General features: G+C 41.7%; 2 protein-coding genes across 3 annotated transcripts; both read right to left on the reverse strand.

The window, feature by feature from the left end:
* Positions 1–320: 320 nt before the first annotated feature.
* On the reverse strand, positions 321–12,323 carry LOC109464922. Of its 2 annotated transcripts, none has more exons than XM_019762031.1 (21): positions 12,222–12,323; positions 11,099–11,227; positions 10,465–10,554; positions 9,992–10,090; positions 9,746–9,844; positions 9,249–9,344; positions 8,806–8,870; positions 7,312–8,225; positions 6,997–7,112; positions 6,587–6,736; positions 6,263–6,448; positions 5,839–6,109; positions 5,345–5,464; positions 4,770–5,029; positions 3,848–3,921; positions 3,284–3,519; positions 2,680–2,930; positions 2,369–2,509; positions 1,711–1,879; positions 1,328–1,363; positions 321–1,102 (listed from the first exon to the last, which is right to left on the reverse strand). In XM_019762031.1, the coding sequence occupies exons 2-21, from the start codon at positions 11,114–11,116 to the stop codon at positions 885–887; spliced, it is 3,609 nt and encodes a 1,202-aa protein (XP_019617590.1). In that variant the 5' UTR covers positions 11,117–11,227; positions 12,222–12,323; the 3' UTR covers positions 321–884. The 2 variants fall into 2 exon arrangements, with proteins under 2 accessions (XP_019617590.1, XP_019617589.1); XM_019762030.1 differs by having other exon boundaries at positions 5,839–6,112.
* A 2,344-nt stretch (positions 12,324–14,667) lies between these two features.
* LOC109464909 (interleukin-18 receptor 1-like) lies at positions 14,668–20,895 on the reverse strand. Its single transcript, XM_019762007.1, has 9 exons — positions 20,768–20,895; positions 20,050–20,215; positions 19,285–19,397; positions 18,709–18,934; positions 18,004–18,147; positions 17,273–17,416; positions 16,640–16,776; positions 16,140–16,286; positions 14,668–15,094 (listed from the first exon to the last, which is right to left on the reverse strand). Exons 1-9 carry the CDS (start codon positions 20,798–20,800, stop codon positions 14,891–14,893), a joined length of 1,314 nt encoding a protein of 437 aa, XP_019617566.1. The 5' UTR covers positions 20,801–20,895; the 3' UTR covers positions 14,668–14,890.
* Positions 20,896–22,832: the final 1,937 nt, after the last annotated feature.

A 22,832-nucleotide genomic window follows, 5' to 3' on the forward strand; every position in this document is an offset into this window, starting at 1 on the left:
TTTCCCATCATTTTCCAGTTCTTGTAAAGAAGGTTTCTTAAAGACAACACTGACACATAATGCAATGTTTGCAAAAGTTCAGATGTATTCAAATTGATAAGGTGTAACATTAATTTAAAAATACTCCAGTTATTATGCTTCATTAAAATACTCCAGTTATTATGCTTCATTAAAATAACCCAGTTATCAAAATTCATTCTTGTGCTTACAACCAAATATTTACATCAGATGCTACAGTAGAATAAGATGTTGATGATTTTTACCTTGTATCTTTATACCAAGGACATTCTAAAATCTGATGCCAAAGTTTTCACAAGTTTTACACACATCTAGCCCCTATCAAACAAAATATTAGATGTCATTGTGTTTGACAGTTTGTCAAAGGTTACTTTGGTAAGTCACCTTTCTGGAAACATATGATGAAGTTGATTTAAAATTTACATTTTCCATGACAAACATCATTCTGTATGATATATCAACAATCAAAGTACTGAGCATATCCCTGTCTACACTGTACCTGCCCTACATACAGTATCCCTGCCTACCTACCTGAGCACATCATTGTAATAGAAATGAATATTGCATGTGAAGAGTTAATATTCCATATTACACATATGAACCAATGATACATTGTTCAGGCCTATATGGGGGCACACAGCTTTGGGCATACAGGCCCATTGCAGGGCCCTTGGGAAAGCACTTTACACCAAAGTCATCATTCTGGTAAAAATGGCTTACTAGGTTCTATAAGTCCTTAGATCTAGCTTCTAGTACATTGTATGTCCAATCCTCTGATCAGACGTAAAGCCTGGCGAAGGTTAACTTTTGTAACTCACATTATCTACATGGTGTTGAGCTGATCCACAGTGTCCTGTAGCCCTGTCTTAGTCAGAGCTTCCAGAAGTACCTGTAAAGTCGGCAGCGTTGCCTCTTCGTTTCCGCCACTGCTCCAACATGTCCATGCAACAGTCCTTGGCATCACGGTTGGCTTGCTTGTACTGAATCGCGTCGATGGCCGGTCGGGTGAATCCCAGGAGGTGAGCCAGGTTTATCCAGTCAGTGCTGACCTTCTCTTTGATGAAGAAGAAGTGTCTACTGACATCTGGTGGGGATGGAAGGAGAGGAAATTTGATATTTAGCTCAGTTATCGTGCCCTGCCAATTTGTATTTACTGGAACAAAAAATACCGGTATTTTACAAAATGAACTGGTTTACATGAGGCTTAATAATGATAGTACCATTTTGAAGAAATTTCATCGTTGAAAATAAAACAAAATGTACTACCACAGAAATGTAATTACGCTTTTCAACATTTGTGACCACCTACCTTCACTGTCGCTAGGTCCAGCTTCAGCTCCACCATCTACGATAAACAATGGAAGATAATTACATGTTTAGAGTTAAAACTTAAGATCCAACAGGCAACACAAACTAAAGTTTTAACTCTAAACATGTAACTACCAACACAAATGAACTTTCATGTTACTTTTAAATCATCAAGACGCAGTCATACATCAAGACCATATCAAAATTCTCTGCCTACATCATGAGTTATTTACTCTCTCTTCATAAAACATCTTTGAACAACTTTGTGCAGACAACATATATAAGTGAAAGGTTACTAGCTGTTCAAAATCAAAATGTGAAAATGTGTAAAGGACAAGAATGTTATACTTGAACAGGCGTGACTAAAATCTGAGGTGACCTTACATAAACGCCTTTTACAGCTGCAGACAACGTTGCTGTCCTCCGTCTCTGGATACAGCTGCAGGTTCAGCTGCACCCACCTACTATCCGGGTGTCTCTTGATATTCAGGTGGAACGACGGGTAGATCCTGTTGCTGTCCAGGGTGTCTTCATACTCCAGTCCGCTAGGAGGCTAAAACAGTAGTTTAAACACATATAATCAATGACTGATACTGACAATTAAATAAGAAGACATCTGATTTTATTCAACAGTCAGTAAAAACTTCACCCCAAACCTGAAAGACTTGTACGGGCTTGCTGTTGTGCACCTCAGCATGCTGAGGGGCAAAATGACAAGCCCAAACATGCACCTGTGCAAGCACATCTATACCCTCGATTCGGGGAATCAATAGACGTAAAACTCGGATAAGAAGAAGTTTGTCACGAAACATTGCTGGCCCACTATTTGATGAGCTGATGATGAACAATTCACTATCCTATCAAAACGCATTTTAGAAGAAAGTCGGCATTTCAATGTTTCTACAAACTTTTAGAAAGTAAAACACAACAACGACTCAGATGCTTCTTTGCAAATAGCCTTCGGTGAGGACAATTCAATAATATTTTTCATGACAATCACCCGGATGTGTAACAGCACTCATGCAACACTCCCACAACTCACCTCTGGGTCAGCAAGATCCAGGGTTGCATTTTCCACGGAAGCCTGCAGACAGTAAATCTGGTGATCCCTGAGGCCTGGGCAGGTGATGGAATCCCACCAGTAGAACTTTGGGTCAAGCTGCGACAAATATTCCTGCAATGCCTGAACTAATATATAATCATATTAGGGGATCACTGAATTTAATATTTCTTAGTGTGATAGTGAAACATCATACATACAGAAATCAATCTAGTGTGCTAGTCAGCATTAGCACTTAGTTTCTCTTTCTAAGTCTAGAAATCCACATAACAACTAAGGTGACAGTGACTTACCTTGACACTGTACTTAGTGTCTGAGACCATGAGAGCCTTCACCTCCACCGTGTCATGTGTCTGAGACGTTTTGAAGAGAGTGAGCAGGCCCCTCCTAGGCCAGATGAGGGCTCGAATTCTCTGCATCACAGGAGACCAGAAGCATCCGTTCCGATGCCTGGTGATGTAGTGTGTGGGCGTGACGTCTGCAGGATGAAGTGTCGTGTTTCCTGCCACAACATGCGCAGCTCTGACGTCATCCGGGGTTAGAGCTGTGGGGACAAGTGCAGTGATGGACATGATCTCATCAGGAAGAATTTCAGCGCTTTGCATCATGTGAAAAAACAACCAGGTTCTGTGGTCCAGAACCATGCTTAATCCAGAACCATGCACTGACAGTTGGGGATAGTCCATGCATCTCTAGGCAAACAAGTCTTAGAACTTCATCATCTCACCTACATTCTTGGGTACATGAAGATCCTAACCCCAATGAACTCAGGCATAGACCTAGACAGGCACAGTTCTGGAAACAATAGAGACTATCCTGAACAGTAAGTCCTAGTAACCCATTCTGGCATTCAGGAGTAGAACTACATGATTGCTTCTGGAGACAAAATGTCCTCACCACTTCCGTCCTGTGACAGGTCCAGGATGTGCGGCAGGAGGAGCTCCACAGGTACGTCGTCGCCATGGTTACACTGGATGTGGACGAGCGGACCAATCAGCTCCCAGTCCTCGCTCTCCGGCCAGTGTTCAGACGGGTTCACTGTCCTGTAGGTCAGCTGGACAGGGCAGGGGGTAACGACCCCCAGGTCGGTGTGTTTGCACAGGAACTTCCCCCGGCCAGGCAGTTGCACAGACCTAAAAATCAACAGAGTCAGTCATCAATACAACCAAGTTAGAACACAAACATGCCCACAGAATTCTTCTACACATGTACCAGTAGTCAACTCCTTTCATGTTAGTGAGTGCTACACTACAATTACCCTAGTTATATGCAATTTTCTAAATTTCTAAAAATAACAAAAAAAGAAATAAAGGTTGCCAGGTGACTTTCTGCACATAATTCTGAATCCTTGATATTATTTTGAAGAACCTGATCAACATTTTCCACTTTCACCAAATTTATAGACTAAAGCATATCTTCAAGAAAAACTATTATCTGATAAAAAAAAGAAAACAGCCTCACCATGTCGTGACTCCCTGCTCGTCCACAGAAGCATCAGGTTCAACCTCCACTTCCGGCATCTCCACTATGTAGTCCTAAAGGCAACAAAGATTGGAATCAAACTGTGTAGGAAATAAGGACATCTTAATAGACATCAATGTGCATCAGATAGATCTTAATTCTTAGGCCACAGCAAGTAAATTTTATGGATGACATCCTCCCCAGACTCCAAATCTAATGCGAGCGGGCGAAAAAAAAACAAGGCGGGCCGAAAAAACAAGGTTCCTACAGTTTAAAATTTGTACTCTATCAGTGTACAAATGGTTTTGATTCAGTGGGAACATCACATATACACAGTCAGCATCACATATCACTGCATCAAAGTAAGAAACAAACATTAAATCAGAGTCTGCTCTTGTCTCCTTTCTTTATAGTTATCTGCCATCCACCTTCCAGCATGGCAACAGACATCTTTGCACATCTCCGGCATGTTGACCACTGTCAGAGGGCAACAAAATTTCTTGTTTTTTTTTTTCCAAAATCAGGCGAAAATAATAATGCGCACGCGGATGTCATCCATAAAAATTACTTGCTGTGGCCTTAGTTTGTCTTCTGATATATCCCGTTTTTTCTAGGGTTGGCCGGAAAACAGGAAACACAACCTGAGGCCTTATCCTAACTCACAATGTCTAAGAGCTCAGTCCTGAAGTTCTAAGACTTGTTAACCTAACTTATCCTGTAGGAAGTCTTAAGTTTACAAATTGCTTAAGGCATCGGCCCTGCCCATGTGTTCTACAACTCCTTACCAATATGTACATGTACCTTGAAGGCAGTCTTCACAACATCTAAGAGATCAGGCCTGAACAAGTGTTCTAAGATCCATATTCACAATGTCTAATATCACCCCTGCCATTGTGTTCTATGACTCCTTAACCTAACTCACCTTGAACGCAGTCTTCACAACATCTAAGAGATCAGGCCTGTCCATGTCCTTTAAGACAGTCTCCAGCTGCTTCAGGTCGTGAGGCAGTCCGTGGCGCCCTCCCCACATCCAGACCTGCAGTACCTTGCAGGCCCGCTGGATGGCGCTGTTGTACTGTGCCTGTATGCTGTCCAGTCGCGGCTGTGGGATCCCCAGGCCAGCTCCCAGCCGCCGCCAGTCTGAACCCAGTCTGCAGCTCAGCTTCGTCAGCAGATGGCTTTCTGGAAAAGGAACAGGATTCAGGACTGACAGTTCTATGTTGTAGTAAGTACATTTGATTTGGGACATACAATACAATTGCCATAGGTAATGCAAAATAGAACATGCCAAAGTTAGATTTGCTGATCAAGCAGACATGCCACAATGTGTATATTGTCGTATGAACTGGAAGTGTAATTTCTCATTTTTTCACTCTTGCAGTCTTCTCCATAATTTCTATAAACTACATGTATCATTACTGTTAACAAATAATTTGACGACTTTCTTTGCACCTGCCAACATCATAATACTTCAGGCAGCTATAAGAACACACTTGCCTGCTGCAGTAGCCAGCTCGCTCTCCTCCACAGTCAGTTTGCTCTGCCTGCACTTCTCCAGGACGGTTTCTGTGAACATCAGGATGGTCTGTTCCAACACCTGCGTTGTCTGTTCATCAGCTGTGGACAGAGTTGGGAGACTAACAAGTCTGTACTACATTGGTGAGAACTTGAAAACATTTGTCCTATAGACTTTGATCAAAACAACTTGCATGCATCTTGAGTGTAAACCCTTACATCATGCAAGTCATAAATACCAACAATGCAGCTACAAACATTAAGTGTAGGGCTTGTACCAGGTTGTATCAACAACACAACTACAAAACAACTTATAACTCAGAGGCAAGTGGCAGCTGCCAGCAAGCCCCAGTTGTACAGTGCAAGCACGTCTAACCCTCGGAAGACGGGGAACGATAAACTAGACAGTGAGTGAGTGAGTGAATGAATGAAAGATTGAATGAGTCATTTTAAGTCAAATTCAATGAAAGCTGTACCATGTTCTCCTCCAAGAAGCACAACCTGACTTCTGAGTTTCTCGTTGTCCTGTAGAAGGTCGTCCACCCGTGTTGCCATGGCAACGTTAGCCTCCTGTAGCTGTTGTATTTCCAGCTTGTGGTCCAGCAGGACCTTCTGTGCCTGCTCCTCCTTGTCCCTAAGCCTGGTTACCTCTGCACGGAGACTGTGGACCATGGTTTCCTGCAACTCACTGTGATGCTGCATCTGTACAAGTTTCTGTTCTGCCTGTCTGATCTTCTCCTTGGTCTGCTGCTGAAAAAATATTGTTACAGTTAAAAATCCACTGCTACCTTTGTGGGAGGTAAATATGAGCTCAGGTATTCCATGCATTACTAGTAGAACACATTCTGTACTATCTATTAGCTACTCACACCACACATTAGGAATGCCAACTTGACCAACCTGGCTTGACATGGCCGCCTGTGTCTCACTGTGACGCTGTAGCTGTACAAGTTTCTGTTTTGCCTGTCTGATCTTCTCCTTGGTCTGCTGCTCCTCCTGATGCCCCTCACCAGAAGACCCTCCGGCTGCCAGGCGCTTGGCTGGTGGCCCGCCTGATGTATCTGCCGGCCGCTTGAGTCGTTCTGTCTGGAATAGAGAGGTTTGAATTACCATGAAAGGCAGTCTTTTCTACTCACAAATAAGATGATACCCTCTGAGCCTACTTGACTAAATGTTCACACAGTATCATGATAATGGCACATGTACATCGGTATGACCAAATACCTTGATCCGGCCTGCCTTCTGTGCCAGTTGGTCCATACCGATGTCACTCAGCTCCTGCTGAAGCTTGTCCATGGACGCTTCATGGTCTTTCTCCATCCACTTCAACAGCACATTGTTGGCCTGGTAACTCGGATTTGTCTTGTCTTTACCCTAGAGGCAGAATATCCACTTATATGCACTTATACTTTAAAAAATATATTTCATGTAGTATCAATCGATTGATCAACTGACCGACCGACTGACCAATCAATCAACCACTCAATCAATCAACCACTCAATCAATCAATCAATCAATCAAACTAAAATGATCCAATGATACAGTTGTAAATGTAACACACATGTATTTATTGAGATACCAGGAATCATTTTAAATTCTCTTATAACCACATATAATATTTGATTTTTCTCACCAGGATACTGGTTCTCTCATTTGCTGTAAGTCCAGCTATTGTGGCCAGAGCCTCCACCTCAACTCTTTGTGTCACGTTTTGTGAGAAACGGAAGAACAGTTTTCCCAAAAATTTCCCTGCAAGAAATAAAACATTGACATTGTTGATCAAACCAGTGGAAATCATAAAGTGCAAAAATTTCAAAAACTTGTTTTTCATTTCCCAGGATTGGATCTTTTATCTTTTTGGCCCAGTGCTTTAAAACAGACATTCAATAGTCAAAACTTCATGAACATTTTTTAAATTTTGCTTTTCTCCCAGTTTTCTCATACATACCTTCTTTTTCCCTCAGCTCTGTTCTGAGGAAGTCCATGATGGCGGCCGTGCCTTTCTTACAGACATCAGGAGGGGGATATGTCAGGGGGTTTCTTCTGATGTTCAAGTCCACAAGTTGGGCCAATTTGCTCAGAGTCAGGGGAAGGCGGGAAATCCTGTTATCTGACAAGTGGAGCTCCCTGATGTTGGACAGGTTCATGATTTGTTCAGGAACTGATGTGAATCTGTTTGCATTGATGTTTAGCTTCAACAGTTCTGACAGTTCCCCAACACCATCCGGCAGTGACTCCAGGCCACTATTTTGCAGATTTAAGACTAGTAGGTTCTTCAGTCTGCCGATGTCTTCAGGTACAAGTGAAGGTTTGCCCTCCCCAGCCCAGTTCCCCAAGTATAGCATCTCTAGACCCTCCAGCTGCAGCACCTGTCTGGGGAACTCATCAAACTGACAATTATCAATATCAAGCCTCGTCAGTCCTGTGAGCTGAGATATCTTGTCAGGGAGACACTTGAGGGGGTTGTCTCCCACGGTCAAAATCTGAAGTCGAGGAAGTGAACAGACTTCTTCTGGTATCTTTTTGAATACATTAGCCTGGATGTAGAGATACCGAAGTTGTTTTAACTTGGACAATCCATCGGGCAATGTCTCCAACTTGTTGTGTGACAAGTCAATGTGCTGTAGGTTAGGTAACGTGGTGATTGCCTGGGGCACTTGTGTCAGCAGGTTGTTGTCAAGTTTAAGTTCACGAAGCTTCTGTAGTTGCCCTATCTCCTCAGGTATGCTCTTCAGCCTGTTGTTAGACAGGACAAGACATTCGACATCTCTGATGTCAAACACCTTGGCTGGCACGGAGGTCAATCCTTTGTCACTGAGGTCGATAGTGAGCAAGTCATCAACCACTTTAGGTTGGAGAGCTGAAAAGTAGTAAAGAAATTTCTTTCAAACAAGCATTACAGGTTTTAGTGGATGCAGAAAAGATTTCTAACTACACGGTATTGATATTATAGCTAATATATGAAATATGTACATACTGTATGTACAAATTCACTAGAATGTAGATAAAGAACAGAGATTATATATATATAGAGAATAATTGAAAAATCTATTCATGGTCCTACCTTGGTTATTAAGGAATACAACACAACATACTGGTGATAGAGCAAGAAACTTAAACAAGAGAGAGAGGGGGGGGGTAGAAAAAAAGAGAAAAAATGTTATAATGATGATCAGCATCATGACATTTACATGGAACAGGATAACTGTACTCCTCTATCAGAAACCATCAGTTTGCAATGGAAAAATACATCACCAGACAGCACTGTTGAGATGCTTCGTCTGCCCTGATGTCTTACCCTGCAGGAAACAACAGGATTTCAACAGTTAGAACTTTACAAGTGATGCAAGTTGGTACAACAATTATGATATGTACCAGGTTAAATACAATAGGTGCATGCCACATGTTTTACTACCAGTAATGGATGTATTCTGGGCTTACTTTGAATAACAGGAACTCCTGCTGCACATCCTCTTGTACTCCAAGGTCTTCTGCTGTCTTCTTATCCTGTATGTAAAGTCAACACAAAGTCTTACAGGGCATGCCTGGAGAGCAGTGCATATAGCACGGTCTAAATAAAACAGAAATAATAAATAAACACATACATGAAGCCATCAACAACACTTAACATCATCATAACATATTGATGCTTGCCTTTTTATGCTTTAGTTGCACAAAGAGGAGTTTGTAATAAGATATGATATTCAATTTCTCTTGATTTATCTCAGAATGATTGTTACTATGTCAGCTAAGTCTAAAATACAACAATAGGAACATCATTCAGCATGAATCAGTGAGTTAGATACACAATTATAGTGATGTCCCCTTTCTCAGCACCCGAACCATTTACATTTGACATGTGACAATCTTCAAATACACGCTTACATTGTTCCTTATGACAGTGTTGGCTCCAGCCCTCAGCAGTACTCTGACACACTCGGGGTGTCCTCTGTCTGCTGCCTTATGAAGGGGAGTGTCATTCTGTGGGTACAGCAAAGTGTGAGATGGTCAAAAGGATCTACACACTACAAACATACATGTAACAGTCTGGCCATGTAACCAAATGACTACACCGGCCCCTTTAGTCCCACACACAAGTCCTGACATGACTCAAATGTTTAACCCTAAAGTTGGGACTGTGAACACAAGTACAAGTATTAGGTTCCAACCGATACAGACAGGTTACTTGTATCAATGTAATCTTCAGCTGTAAGTGAAGCCTGTACAGTTCCCATGGCGATAGCACGGTATCTGATAGTCAGGTTACCAGGATGACAGGATAGTGCTATTAATTAGTATTATCACTTTTTACCCTTTGTGGTTACATTATAGAAACTGATGACAGGCACAGTAAGACAGACTGAAGTACAGAGCAAAGTTACCGAATTGCCTCGTGAGTTGATTGTTGCTCCAGCTGTGAGTAAAGCCTGTACAGTTCCTGTGTGGCCGTTGAATGCTGCGTTGTGGAGAGCTGTCCATCCCTGTACAGAGACAAGAGTAGAGGAGCTTCATGTAAAATTAGGGTTCAGACATGTACTTGTACTTTATCATTTTTTACACTTTGTGTGGGTTTATTACAAACTCAAGACAGGCACAGTTAGACAGACTGAAGTAAACAGCAAAGTTACCAAATTGTTTTGTGTGTCGATTGTTGCTCCAGCTGTGAGTAAAGCCTGTACAGTTCCTGTGTGGCCATTGCTGGATGCAGAGTGGAGAGCAGTCCCTCCCTGTACAGAGACAAGAGTAGAGGAGAGATTGGAGAGCAGTAAATCCCTGTACAGTGACAAGAATAGAGGAGCTTCATGTGAGATCAGGGTTCAGACAATGAGGGATGATCTTCGTAGCCAGGTTCCAGGAACTTCCCGTATAGTGTAAGAACATGGATGACATGAAGAACTTGTTGAAGATGCACTTAGATATAAGCACTGAGTCTGACATGTACTTAATATAAGAAAAACTTGAAAGAATACTCAGTAGCACAAAGAGATGTCCTGATGTAAAGATCAACTTCATCTGTAAAACTGCAGACTTGAAAAGGAATCTAAGTGTTTCAAAATCCTTTCATGACTTTGTTATATAAAGTTAATATATAATAACTTACGTTGTCATCAGCAGCATTGACATTGACTCCCTCGGCCAGGAGCTGTTTAACTCTGTCCTCCTCACCTCGCCCGGCGGCTTCTCTCAGCTCCTGTACAACAGAAAGTTAACATCATCATAAAACTACTTCTTGTTCTTGTTTGGGTACTGCACAACACCCCTAAATTGGGGTAAAGCGTGCAGGGGAGCTGTGCGATGCGTTATTGCTGTGACCTTAGATGTTGTAGTACTGTGGTGTTGAACTTCGTGGGTTCTGCAGTATCTGTTGTTTGTTGGGGCAAAGTGTTCCAGTCTCTGACAGTTTGAGGAAAATAAGAATATTTGTAGCAGTCTTTATGAAATGAATGTACAACAGAACCATCAAGTCATCATGAAACTAATTTTGATTAGTCTAATCTTACTTACATTGACTGTTAATTGCCAACATCTAACACAATACTCACAACAAAATCTGAGGGTTTTCATAAGCTTTTAAATTCTGTTGCAGAAGTTGGACAATTGAATATCACATCATCCTTAGCTTTCAGGCTTCTGTTGGTTCACAGTGTGTTTCTCTACTTGGTGCAGCCATGCTAGGAGCTATGTTTGCTCTTTCACTTTGTGAACTTGAAAAGAAGAAGAAGAGTTTCACAGACCTTTTCTTTCTCCTCCATGAGTTTTTCCGCCGTAGTTCTGATGTTGCCAAATACCACAATATATCCTGGTAATGTCCTAAGTCTGCTGGGCCAGATTTAGTCCATTCTGATGCAGTTTTCCTGAATTCTCTGCAAGAGACAAAGGTCAGACAAACAGTAACTAGTTACCGCTCCATCCGCCATTTTGGTTACAAGGTCAGAAGGTCACAGGTGCTTTTGTTGAGCACAGGTAACCGTTACCGTAACAAGACAAACAACACAGTGTTGACTGAGAGTCCTTTTATTTGCTGTTCACAGCAAAATGAACAAAATAAAAGAAACGCCGAGCATTCTTAAAGGATTTAAAGATCTACAGGTGTCGTTCAGAAGGATCCCTTAACTTAAGTTTCCTTCACAGTGAGTCCCAACGGCGCCACTAAACAGCAAACGTCACGCATGGACTCCCTTGTGTGTATATATATATCAACATACAGTTAGCAAATAATGCACTGAGATTCAGAACAGATAATACTGAAAAACACCTGTAGTTAGTCTTATGACATGGCATTATGACATTATGTGGAATGGTGTGAATTGCTTAATACATGTAACATAGTTCTACTGCACAAATCGCACAAGCTTGGATGTCACTTTTTATAGTTTTATGGCAGAAACAAGATTTTTTCATGCTATAGGAAGGCTTTAGCTATAGCCTATGAGAAGAATTCTTTTTCTCATTATTGTAGTGACCCTAACTTATAACGTTATACCATTTCAAAACACTAATGGGATCCAATAAAACAAACAAACCTGAAACCTGAGGATAGTAAAATAAGACATATCATAGTGTAAAATAGTGTAAAATAAGGCTTATGCAAGTTGACATTTCTGGTACACGCCCGTATTTCTTAGATCAAACTGAAGATTTCTTCCCTCAATACCCCCACAGCCCGTCTTCAAGACTATAACGGAGATCAAAGGTGGTACAAGAGTTTTTTTAGGTTCCATCAGTCTACGTATGTTCATAGTTCCAGTCTCTTATACTAACGTTAGTACTAAAGTTTAAAAGTGCCACAAAGTTAAGAAGGAACCTTGCACGAGGCCCTGGATCTATCTACATCCCCTCAAGACTTTTCTGACTTACCTTAAAGTGTTCTAGGGAAGATCTTGAAGTTCTTTTGGCCAGTAGAAACCAACACGAGGGAAAAACTTCCTCTTTTCTTTCCAAACCGTGCTGACTTCCGGGTTGGTCACGTGACGGCCACTCCCGCCAGGTGAGCTGAGCTGCAGTACCCAGACCAGCGCCAGGCGGCGCTTGTGCGCAGAGGGTTCACAACAATACTAAACTCATGCACACACAAATAAAGCTGGGATATCATGTGTATCATGCGGATTCTCTGCAAAAAAAAGGTGGCCAAATTCAGACCCAGATAGAAAGACAAAGTCATGGCCTTTTGTCTGACAAGGGATGAAGAATGGGTGTGGTGGCCTGACATGAATAAAAGAGTGATTAAATGAAGCTTGTGTCTACTAGTACAAATGTAGGTGTCTGTGTTTATGCACCCAGCCCCCCTGGGCTTATAAGACACATTAAACCATCATCTAATAATACAGAATAATACAACAAGAGAACACAGAGGTAGAAATTGACAAAACCCCAACCAATACTGAACATCATGATTATAATTATGTGGGAACATGCGTGTAAAATACATCCCTGAAAGAAGAACTAATTAATAAAACGTGTGTGAAATACATCCCTGAAAAAACTAATTAATATGTCAGATGAGTTAAGGTTTTGTCATCCAACCATTTGGAAGTGTTACAAAGTGTCCTCCATGGCACTTCTCTAGTTTACAACATAGTAATTAGAAAAGGTAGCAAATACCAATAATAATACTGCCAAAGATAACTTTATACATGTTTAATAACACCATACTATACAGAAATAAACAGATATAATATAAACCTTTGTGAATTTACTTATCATATAAACATATGCAAAGGACAAATATCCACCTCTGATTCTAGAAACAAATGTGCTGTACATTTACAACTCTTCAATTGGTTAGTTCAAATGGAATGTATAGCAGTAGTAAAGTGAAAGATGAACATGAAAACGACTCAATGTAGTCAGACTCAAGTTTTTCTTCCAGACTTCTTCCAAATTCTCACTAAAAATGACAGAAAACTGTGGAAATGGTGTAACCAGGATTACAGCACCAAGGACAAACTCTTTGCCTATTTAGTGAGCTAACTTTTTTAAAACTCAGTATCATCACACCATACCCCAAATTGGACAAAATAACATAAAAATTGTTTCATTTTGCTTAAATTACATGAAACAATCAGAAAGTAAAATTTCATGATTGACACATACTTGTTGGCCTATCAGAAATCTGATGATAGACCTATTTACTACATATAACATTACATGTACTATATTTACCATATATAAGAAACAGAACATCACAACTGTGACCTATTTGTAAATTCCCCATAAGTATTGAGTACATTTTGACAATATCAAATATCACCTTCTCAAAAATATACAAATATATAATTTCTCTAATTTCTCTCTAAGTGATATAGTTAATAAAATAGATTATCATAAAAATTACTTTGCTGTATTTTATAAAAATCTGTATATTGTCTATCAGGTATCTAAAGATTAATATACTCATTGATCCTAAATTCCTTTGTGTATTTACAACATATATTTACATCAGACGTTACAACAACAATTCTAACACCCTTCAACACAAGCAAACAGTTTTTATCGAATTGTATTTAAGATTAGTTTTATCTATGTGCTATTTTTAGACTTTGTATGTATTGTGAATCTGTTTAACTGTTAGGTGTTTGTCTGTGCTTTTGTACCAGGATTTCCTGAAAAACAGGCCAGAGTGGCCTGAGTGTGATACCTGGTTGAACAAATAAAGTTGAAAGTTGAGGTACAGGTCCAGAACACAGCCCTGATTCTGATGCCTTTCAACTTAAAATTGTTACACCTTTTTGTTGGAACATTTCAGCCTGAAAAAAATAAAGAGAATCCCCCTGCCAAAGTTTTTTCAGGGCTGAAACTGGAAATTATTTTTCCCTAGTCCTTAGTGATACTAGTAGCAGATTTAGGCACTCCCCCTGATAGAACACACAGGAACTCCAGGGCATCTGTATCTGTATAGCCAGTATAACCGCCCTTGGGCATAACACACCAGCTTCTGTATCTGTATAGCCAGTATAACCGCCCTTGGGCATAACACACCAGCTTCTGTATCTGTATAGCCGTTATAACCGCCCTTCGGTGTAACACACCAGCTTCTGTATCTGTATAGCCAGTTTAACCGCCCTTCGGCATAACACACCAGCTTCTGTATCTGTACAGCCGGCATAACCGCCCTTCGGCATAACACACCAGCTTCTGTATCTATGTAGCCGGTATAACCACCCTTCAGCGTAACACACCAGCTTCTGTATCTGTACAGCCGGCATAACCGCCCTTCGGCATAACACACCAGCTTCTGTATCTGTATAGCTGGTATAACCACCCTTCAGCGTAACACACCAGCTTCTGTATCTGTAACGTTATAGCCGGTATAACCGCCCTTCAGTATAACACACCAGCTTCGTAGGCACGCAGCGTGGCGGCAGCTGGCTACATTACACCAATCAACTTGTTACACGTACAGTAACCCTAGAACATCCAACTCTAAACATTATTTAAAGTTATCTAATGACAATGCCCCTACTGTACTTGGTGACAGCAAGTTCCACTCTGCAATAGTTCTAGGAAAGAATGAGTCTTTGGCAGAATCACACCACGGGTAAGAGCGGTCGCTCGTCGTTCTCTAACAGGTCTGTTTCAGGGAGGCCCAGGACGTGCGGACCTCCGTTCGCGATGTGTCCGTTTACGGCGTTGTCACGGTGATTGTGATCGCCTGCTGCTGTGATGGTCTCCTCCTCCTCTTTTTCCTCCTCTTCTTCTGGAGTCTCCTTGTTATCCTTCCTGTTTCTCACCTGTGGAGGTACATCAACAGGAGTCAGGGGATGGCACAGGTAGGATGAAAGAAATTCTATACATCCCCAAACGCTGTTGCAAGTGATCCAAGCATTATACATGTATAATCATCATCATCAGTGCTTCTCGTCAAGAGGTGTAGCAAACAAAAGTTCAGTTTCCAGGGCTGATCTTTCCTTCTTAACAAGTTTCTGTTACTTGTACTACCGGTATGAGTTTCTTCCAAACAAGATGATGAGTGTACGATGTAAATTTAGGCAAGTCCAATTCTTGGGCTGGAAATTACATTTCACTTCAAGAAACCAAGTTAGTGTACTGTGGGGTCACATCAAAAGGAGTCAGGTCAGGGGATGGCAGAGGCGGGATGAAAGAAATTTTATCCATACCCAAACACTGTTGGAAGTGATTCAAACTTTATATAATCATCGTCATCAGTGCTTCTCATCAAGTGGTGTAGCAAACAAAAGTTCAGTTTCTGATCTTTCCTTTTTAACAAGTTTCTGTTACTTGTACTTCCGGTATGAGTTTCTTCCAAACAAGATGATGAGTTATGTACGATGTAAATTTGGGCAAGCCCAATTCTTGTGTTGGAAATTTCAGTTCACTTCAAGAAACCAAGTTAGTGTACTGTGGGGTCACATCAACAGGAGTCAGTGAATGCCAGAGGTGGGATGAAAGAAAGATTATCCATCCCCAAACACTGTTGCAAGTGATTTAAACTTTACCATTATCATCATTGCTACTTGTTAAGCTACTTGTTAGGTGTAGCAAATAAAATTTAGTTTTCAGGACTGTTTGTCTACCATTGCTGAGAGAAGTTCTTCTTCTACTAGACAAGTTTCTGTTTGAAACTTGTAGCTTGTTTCTATGAGTTTCTTTCCAACAAGATCATGAATGTACAATATAAGCTTGGGCAAGTCCAATTTGTGTGTTGGAAATTAAAATTCTTTTCGAAGAAATCAAGTTCAACTCGGTATATGGGCCTTCTTTGTCACGAGGCTTTATAGGAAATCTTGTTTGTTTGTCTGTTTGTTTGTTTGTTACCTTTTCGTCTGGTCCGATGGCATTTTCCAGGCGCTGCCAGAAGTGGGGTCGAACGTTTTCATTGGTCCAGTCCAGGAAGGTTCGGCCAATCAGCATGGTCGGCACTTTGCACTGGTCGATCTTCACCACCACCAGAACATCCTTCCTCTGTAACAGACGACATGATTGGCTGATTTAGAACTTTTTTAGTCAGACATTCTTTGAGTTTTCTTTTCTAACACCAATGTAGCTTATTTGTTCCTTCCTTTCTCAGCATTGAAACACTCTCTTTTCCATACCCTTCCTTGATGTGCCAAGAGGTGACCTTCAAAAATGTATTGCCTCTCAGCCTGGTAAAATAAATTAAAACCAAAACCTGATTATACATGTATGCCCTTTCCTTTGTCTCAATTTACCTGGGTGTCAGGGACCTGTGTGACCCCATGGTGACCTCTTAGTGACCCAGTGAGACCTCTATGTGACCCCAAGGTGACCTCTACATGACCCCATGTGACCCTTACCTCCAGGTACTTCCTGGCGCCGGCCATCTGCAGTTCGAAGCGCCCGAAGCCGCTCCGGCGGAAGTTGCTGGACAGGACGATGATGGTCTTCCTGCTGCGGAACACGCCTTCTTTGATATTGTCAACAATAAACACACCTGGGGACAGAGAAGAAATGAAGTAGAAATAAGAATATAAGAATAAAAATAAAAGCTAAGCCTCCATCAAACAACTGAAAAACTGGAACAAAAAAATTCTGGAACCTTAATGCTTGGATGTGCACCTGAAATAAATTACATGATAACTACATGCACACATGGTCTTTTTTTGTTTATTTATCTATTTATTCCTGACACCAAAAAAAAATTGAATTGCAGAAAGTTTGCTACACAAATTACAACAGAAGAGACAGGTGATATACACATCCCCTCGTTATAATATTATTTTTATACCAAGCAAACCTTCTGACTTTTGATGAGGTTTTGGAGAAACATAGAGCATGACTTATGACACTTCTTTGCTGTACAGGGTTATGACACCCTTTCTAAGATCATACGAAAACTGCAAAATTGGTTTTGATTTCAAACCCTGGTTTGATAATTGGAATATTGGAGCCAGTTGACAATCGTTAAGACTTCAGAGCGCACGTCTTACCCGGTGTGAAGTCCTTAAAGTCGACGCACACCTCGTACCCTCGGCAAGTCAGCTCCTTAAGGAGAACGTCTTTAGCGAAGGCCAGGTCCTTACTGCTGTAGGAGATGAAGATGTCGTACTTCGGAAGCTCATTCTCGTAAGGAACTGCAGAAGGAGAAGAAGAAGAAGAATCTTGTAAGGAAGTGAAGAAAAGGATAAACGTTCTTGTCAGAAACTGTGGAAGAATAATCTTTACTTATTTTACTACATTTTACTAGTACCAGTAGTAGACCAGACTCTGGTCCGTGACCTGTTTGTAGGTTTGCCTGGGTACATAAAAAGACAAATAATCCATTACGACTACATTGTAAATGCATACATGTATGTATGTCTGTCTTTTGCTGTGCACTGTTCACATCATCTAAATAAGCAACAGAGAGTTTGTTGAAAATGTATTTTCAAAGATTGAAAGTTTTACTCCCATTGTCGGTGAAGGTTGTCTAACCTTTGGACTTTCAAAAAAAACAAGTCTTCACTTATTTGCATATCAATCAATAGTTCGGGCTTGTAGCCTTTCTGACAACTCTCCAGTCATGAGTGTCACTGACGAAAGGTAGTGAATGCTACCTGAAACGTCTGACCATTTCCAAAATCACATCCAGTTGCTTGTTGGCCTATTTTACTCCCTTCCACTACCATCTGTATGGTCTCAACATAACAATTCAGTTAGAAGATAGAAAACTAAACCTTACTGTTGTACTCCGCCTCAGGGTCAGGTTTGTCCCAGCCAAGGTCAGGGTCATGTCTCCTCCGATGGACAGCAAACCCTGTCACCATGGTAACCAGCGCAGCCACGCCCGCAGCTGCAATTCCCAGGGACACCGCTAGGGGCAGGCCTGAGTGAAACAACGAGAAACCAAATCATGAAGATCCCTCTCCTGAACAGCTGGATTGTCTTGGAGTCCTGAGTACTTCTATTTGAGGCAAAAAAAAACAGCCCCCCCCCCCCAAATGACCAGGGCAGTATGCACTGGAAACTTTGTGAAGTTGTGTCATTTAGCCTCTGTACATTTGAAGAAGCCACACAGGCGAAACCAGTTGTGTGACAGGCTGAATAAAAGTTCTAAACAGGAACTATGCGGCTCCTGATGTTTTACTGAGGGAGGTCTGCGTGTGCGAGATGTTGGTTAGCCTGATAAATGAATCCCCTCTACTGTATACTGCAAAAAAATGACTCAAGGATTGTTAGAAGCAACTCTAAAAACTAAACATGACCAGTACTGACCCTCCCTAGGGTCTCCCCTTAGCAGCTGGATAGTTTTAGAGTCGCTGCGTCCCTTCAGCTCGCCCACACATAAACTGTGACCAAGAGAAGCTATGGGAAGCGGAAGAAAGCTGTAGACCATCTTCCAAGACGACAGAGCCCAAGATTTAGGACAAACATGACCAGTACTGACCCTCCCTGGGTTCCCCCCTGAGCAGCTGGATAGTTTTGGAGTCGCTGCGTCCCTTCAGCTCGCCCACACACGTGTAGTTCCCATAGTCGGAGGCGTTGACTCCTCGGATGAGCAGAACCTGCCTGCGAGTGGTCTTGTCGGCGGTCTGCTCCACGCTGGGCTTCCACTCTGTGTGTCCGTCTGCGATGTCAGGAACAACTGAACCTTCCTTCAACCAGGAACCAGACTGTATGGGGAAAAAGAGCCTGTTATTAGCCTGTTATTAGCACGGGCTTGCAACAAAGTAAATGTTATTATCATCATTAGGTAAAAGATTAGCAAAAGTCTTTAAATGTTTCACAACCAAACTTTCCTTCAACCACGAGCCAGGTTGCATGGGGGAAAAGAGGAAATGTGGTTAGATGTAAAAAGATCATTGAAAAAGACAAACAACATCAAAACAAAGCAATGAGATGACCCAAAAATGCAGGTAAAAATAGGTAAATCTGAAGTTATTATCAACTGAGGACAGACTTGCTGGGATCTATACATGTTTGTCTGATATTCACTAAGACTTGGTACTGAGTCGGTACTTACCGGTACCTGCCCCTTGTCTGTGACGATGGTACAGGACAGGTTGACATTCTCACCCGGCCACGCCCACACCTGACTCTGCTCCGCACTCACCACGGGAAGGTTGCCCTGGCTTCCTGTCAAAACAACAAACAAACAAACAAATACATGTACGTCAGTGAAGGTTATATGCGAGTAATATGATATGCCAAAAAACAGTTACTCACGCAACTCATATCCAGTTGCTTTAGTAACTGTTTTTGGGCAAAACAAACAGATAAACAAACATCTGGGAATAGTTCCAGTTGATGGTTTCAAAATTCTTTCTTACATGACTTGTGCAATGTTGTAACGCAAGCTGTCTTACAGGTAGTTTGGTAAAACTTTCTGCAATGTTATGGGAATTCTAAGCCCTGATACTAGACAATATACTGCCAAAGAAAGAAAAGGCACTAGACAAAGATTTGTATTTTTGTTTTTTCTATATGAAAGAGCACTGGACCTCAGTTTAGCAGCTAACTGAACTCATCAGCTTTGCAGGCAAGCAGCACGGTGGCAGCTGGTTATATATCACACAATAGGCATTGTTTAAAAGCTTGTAACCTCTATCATACCTAAAACCTTTACCATACTCCTTGGTAGGAATTGGGGCCACACACGGTCATCAAAAAAACAGTTAGTCAAGCAACTGGATTGATTTTGAAAACTGTCAAATGTTTGAAGTGATTTTTACTACTTTTCACCTCACAAAATCTTGACTGTTTTCTTTAATGTGTTTACGTAACGTACCTAAAACCTTGACCCTTCCCTGGAAACTGTCAGCGCCAAACGCGGTCGTCACGCTGCAGTTGTAAAAACCCGAGTCCCGGTCGCTCAGGTCGTGTTGGACAGTAAGCTGTGTAGAGGTCGCAAAGGTCGTCAGTTGAACATGGCCGTCCGGCGTGTCTCGCAAAATCTGCGGGGAAACAGCGAGGGTTAGCCTCTGACCTGCCAAGGCCGGTGTAATAACATCCAAAAACCCACAAATTACAGAAACAGTGGGATCCTTTGCCTTCCTCTGTCTTCAAAAAAGAAGTCAAACCCAGTAGTTTTACTTAGTAGTTTCTTAGTAGTTATCAGTAGTTCTATGTGTAATTGTCTGTTTTTTATACCATATGTTTCTTCTGTTCCTGCAATTAGCCCTCGGGCATGAAGTTGCAATAAAACTTACTGTATAATAATAACTGAGGGAACATCTATGGCTGTATACATATCATGCAACATTCCTGAGAAGGGTTTGCGCTACCAAGATCACCACATAGTGGCCAAATCAAAAATCAAATTTAACATTCAACCTAAAGTACAACTAATTCATTGCATTGCTGAGGCATGACTCAGTCCATGTTCTAACTGTTTTACATTAGACCCTGTTCTAGAATGTTTCATGCTACTGCCAAAAACACTAACCACTGAAAAATGACAAATGTCTAATTGAGTTACAACAGCCTCACAGAGGGAACACGCTCACCGTGCCGTCCTTCCTCCATGTCCAAGTTGCCATGGCAGCAGGCGCGGTGCTCTGCAGACTGCAGTTCAGGTGGAAAAACCCCCTGCCGACACGGATCAGATGAAATGACCCAAAACCTGAGATCCTCGGCTCACCTGTGAAGCAAACGTTTGGGATTAGGCCACACCGATTTAATTTTATGGATGACATCCTCTGAAGACCCCCAAACTAGTGCGCGCGGGCGAAAAAAAGAAAAATCCGGCCAAAAATAAAAGGGCTACTAAACCACAGGAATACAAATCCGGTATTGTGAATTTGGTGCATTACATAGCGACATATACGACAGGCCGGCACATGCTGGATTTTTGTGGAATTTATGAATCGACACTGTACGTGTGTACTGAGTTCTTGAGTCGTGGAGCTTCGGCAGCCTGCTGGGTGCCGTCCTCAAGAGTTACCACCGACTTCGTTGTCACTAACCACCATGGACTACCCAGGCCTAAAGCCAGGCCAGAGCCTCGGAAGATGTGATCTTTTTTTTTTTGAGATCAGGCGAAAATCAATGCGCGCGCGGATGTCATCCATAGAATTAAGTCGGTGTGGCCTTATCACACTATGAAAATCTGATCAATTGCACCGCAGGATTCTTCACCACTCTGAAAATCGGACAAATTTAAAAAGTTAGAATCAGGACACTATGGAAACCAACAGTTACTGACCTGACCTGAGGGCACTATGCACTGGAAAGGTATATAAGTGGGAACTTCATGCACTTGTGTCATTAGCCTCTGTACACTTGAAGAAGCCACACAGGCAAAACTGGACGTGTGACAGGCTGAATAAAAGTTCTAAATGGGAACTATGCGGCTCCAGATGTCTTACTGAGGGACGACTGCATGTGCAAGATGTCGCTTAGCTTGAGGAATGAATCCCCTCTACTATATACCAACAGTTACTGTAGTACAACAGAAGAACCAGACGTACAGAATGAAGCGTTGTAACCGGGACAGACTGGTCCCGCTGTGGCTGTGATTGGTTGAGCCGTGGTGGTGTGACTTCCGGCAGCTGTAGTTAGTGGAGCTGGGGTGGTGACGACTGGGGTACATGTAACAACTCCTAAAACAGCCGTCAGCACTGCAAATCCTGCACCCATATTTCCTCTAGTCCTGCAAAACATTTAGAAGTACTGTAAATGTAACAATCCTGTTCCACATGTGGTCGCCTTTGCTTTTAGGGTATTAATATATGATTTTATTGTTGAGGCTAGACGCAGACGTAAAGCAGCAGCAGCAGTGACCAGGGAGCAGAGTCCGTTCCAGTTCAGCTGCGAGCAGTGCGGACGACCCTGCAGATCCAGAATTGGACTCCTGAGCCACATGCAGGTGCACAAAAGATGAGAAGAGGGCGCAACGTAGAAGTCATCATCGGCAAAGATGGACAACCACGATATGATTTTATTGATGAATATGTTTTGATAAAAGATAATAGATGTTCTGACACTGTAATGGTTCTACAGCACTTTTAAAATGCACCATAAGGTCTTCAACTGTGACTTGTCTTACTTCAAGAACTGAAGAAAATCCCATTTTCATCTCTTAAGTCATAGTTTCTACAAGGAGCTTTTATCTCCTTGGTTTCTATTACCAAAAAGACACACTGTCCTAACCTACATCCCCACAAACTCCCACCCCCAAACAAAATCTAGGACAAAGGCAGTTTCTGGAAGGCCTTTATAAGAAATCCAGCGAATATCTTATCTTAAATACTATGTAAACATTTGTTAAAACAAATTTTGTTTGGTTGGAGAAAACAAAGTTTTTTCTCTTGGAAAGTTGGACCATCGTTGAATCAACCAACAGCATCTTAATTCCACAGAAAACAGCGATCTAGGCATGAAAAGAGCTCTTAAATCATAACAAATATGGCCCGAAACCTCAACAATGTAACCTTTGAATACACCCAAACGATCCATCCATAGCCTATTGAGCTCAATTGAGTTGTCATTATTCAACCACAAAACCGCAAATACAACCACAAATACAATCACGTTACTGGTTTAAACACAACCTTGTTAACACTACACCGC

The sequence above is a fragment of the Branchiostoma belcheri genome, unplaced genomic scaffold (assembly GCF_001625305.1).
Source record: "Branchiostoma belcheri isolate BF01 breed outbred unplaced genomic scaffold, Haploidv18h27 scaffold143, whole genome shotgun sequence".
Classification (NCBI taxonomy): domain Eukaryota; kingdom Metazoa; phylum Chordata; class Leptocardii; order Amphioxiformes; family Branchiostomatidae; genus Branchiostoma; species Branchiostoma belcheri.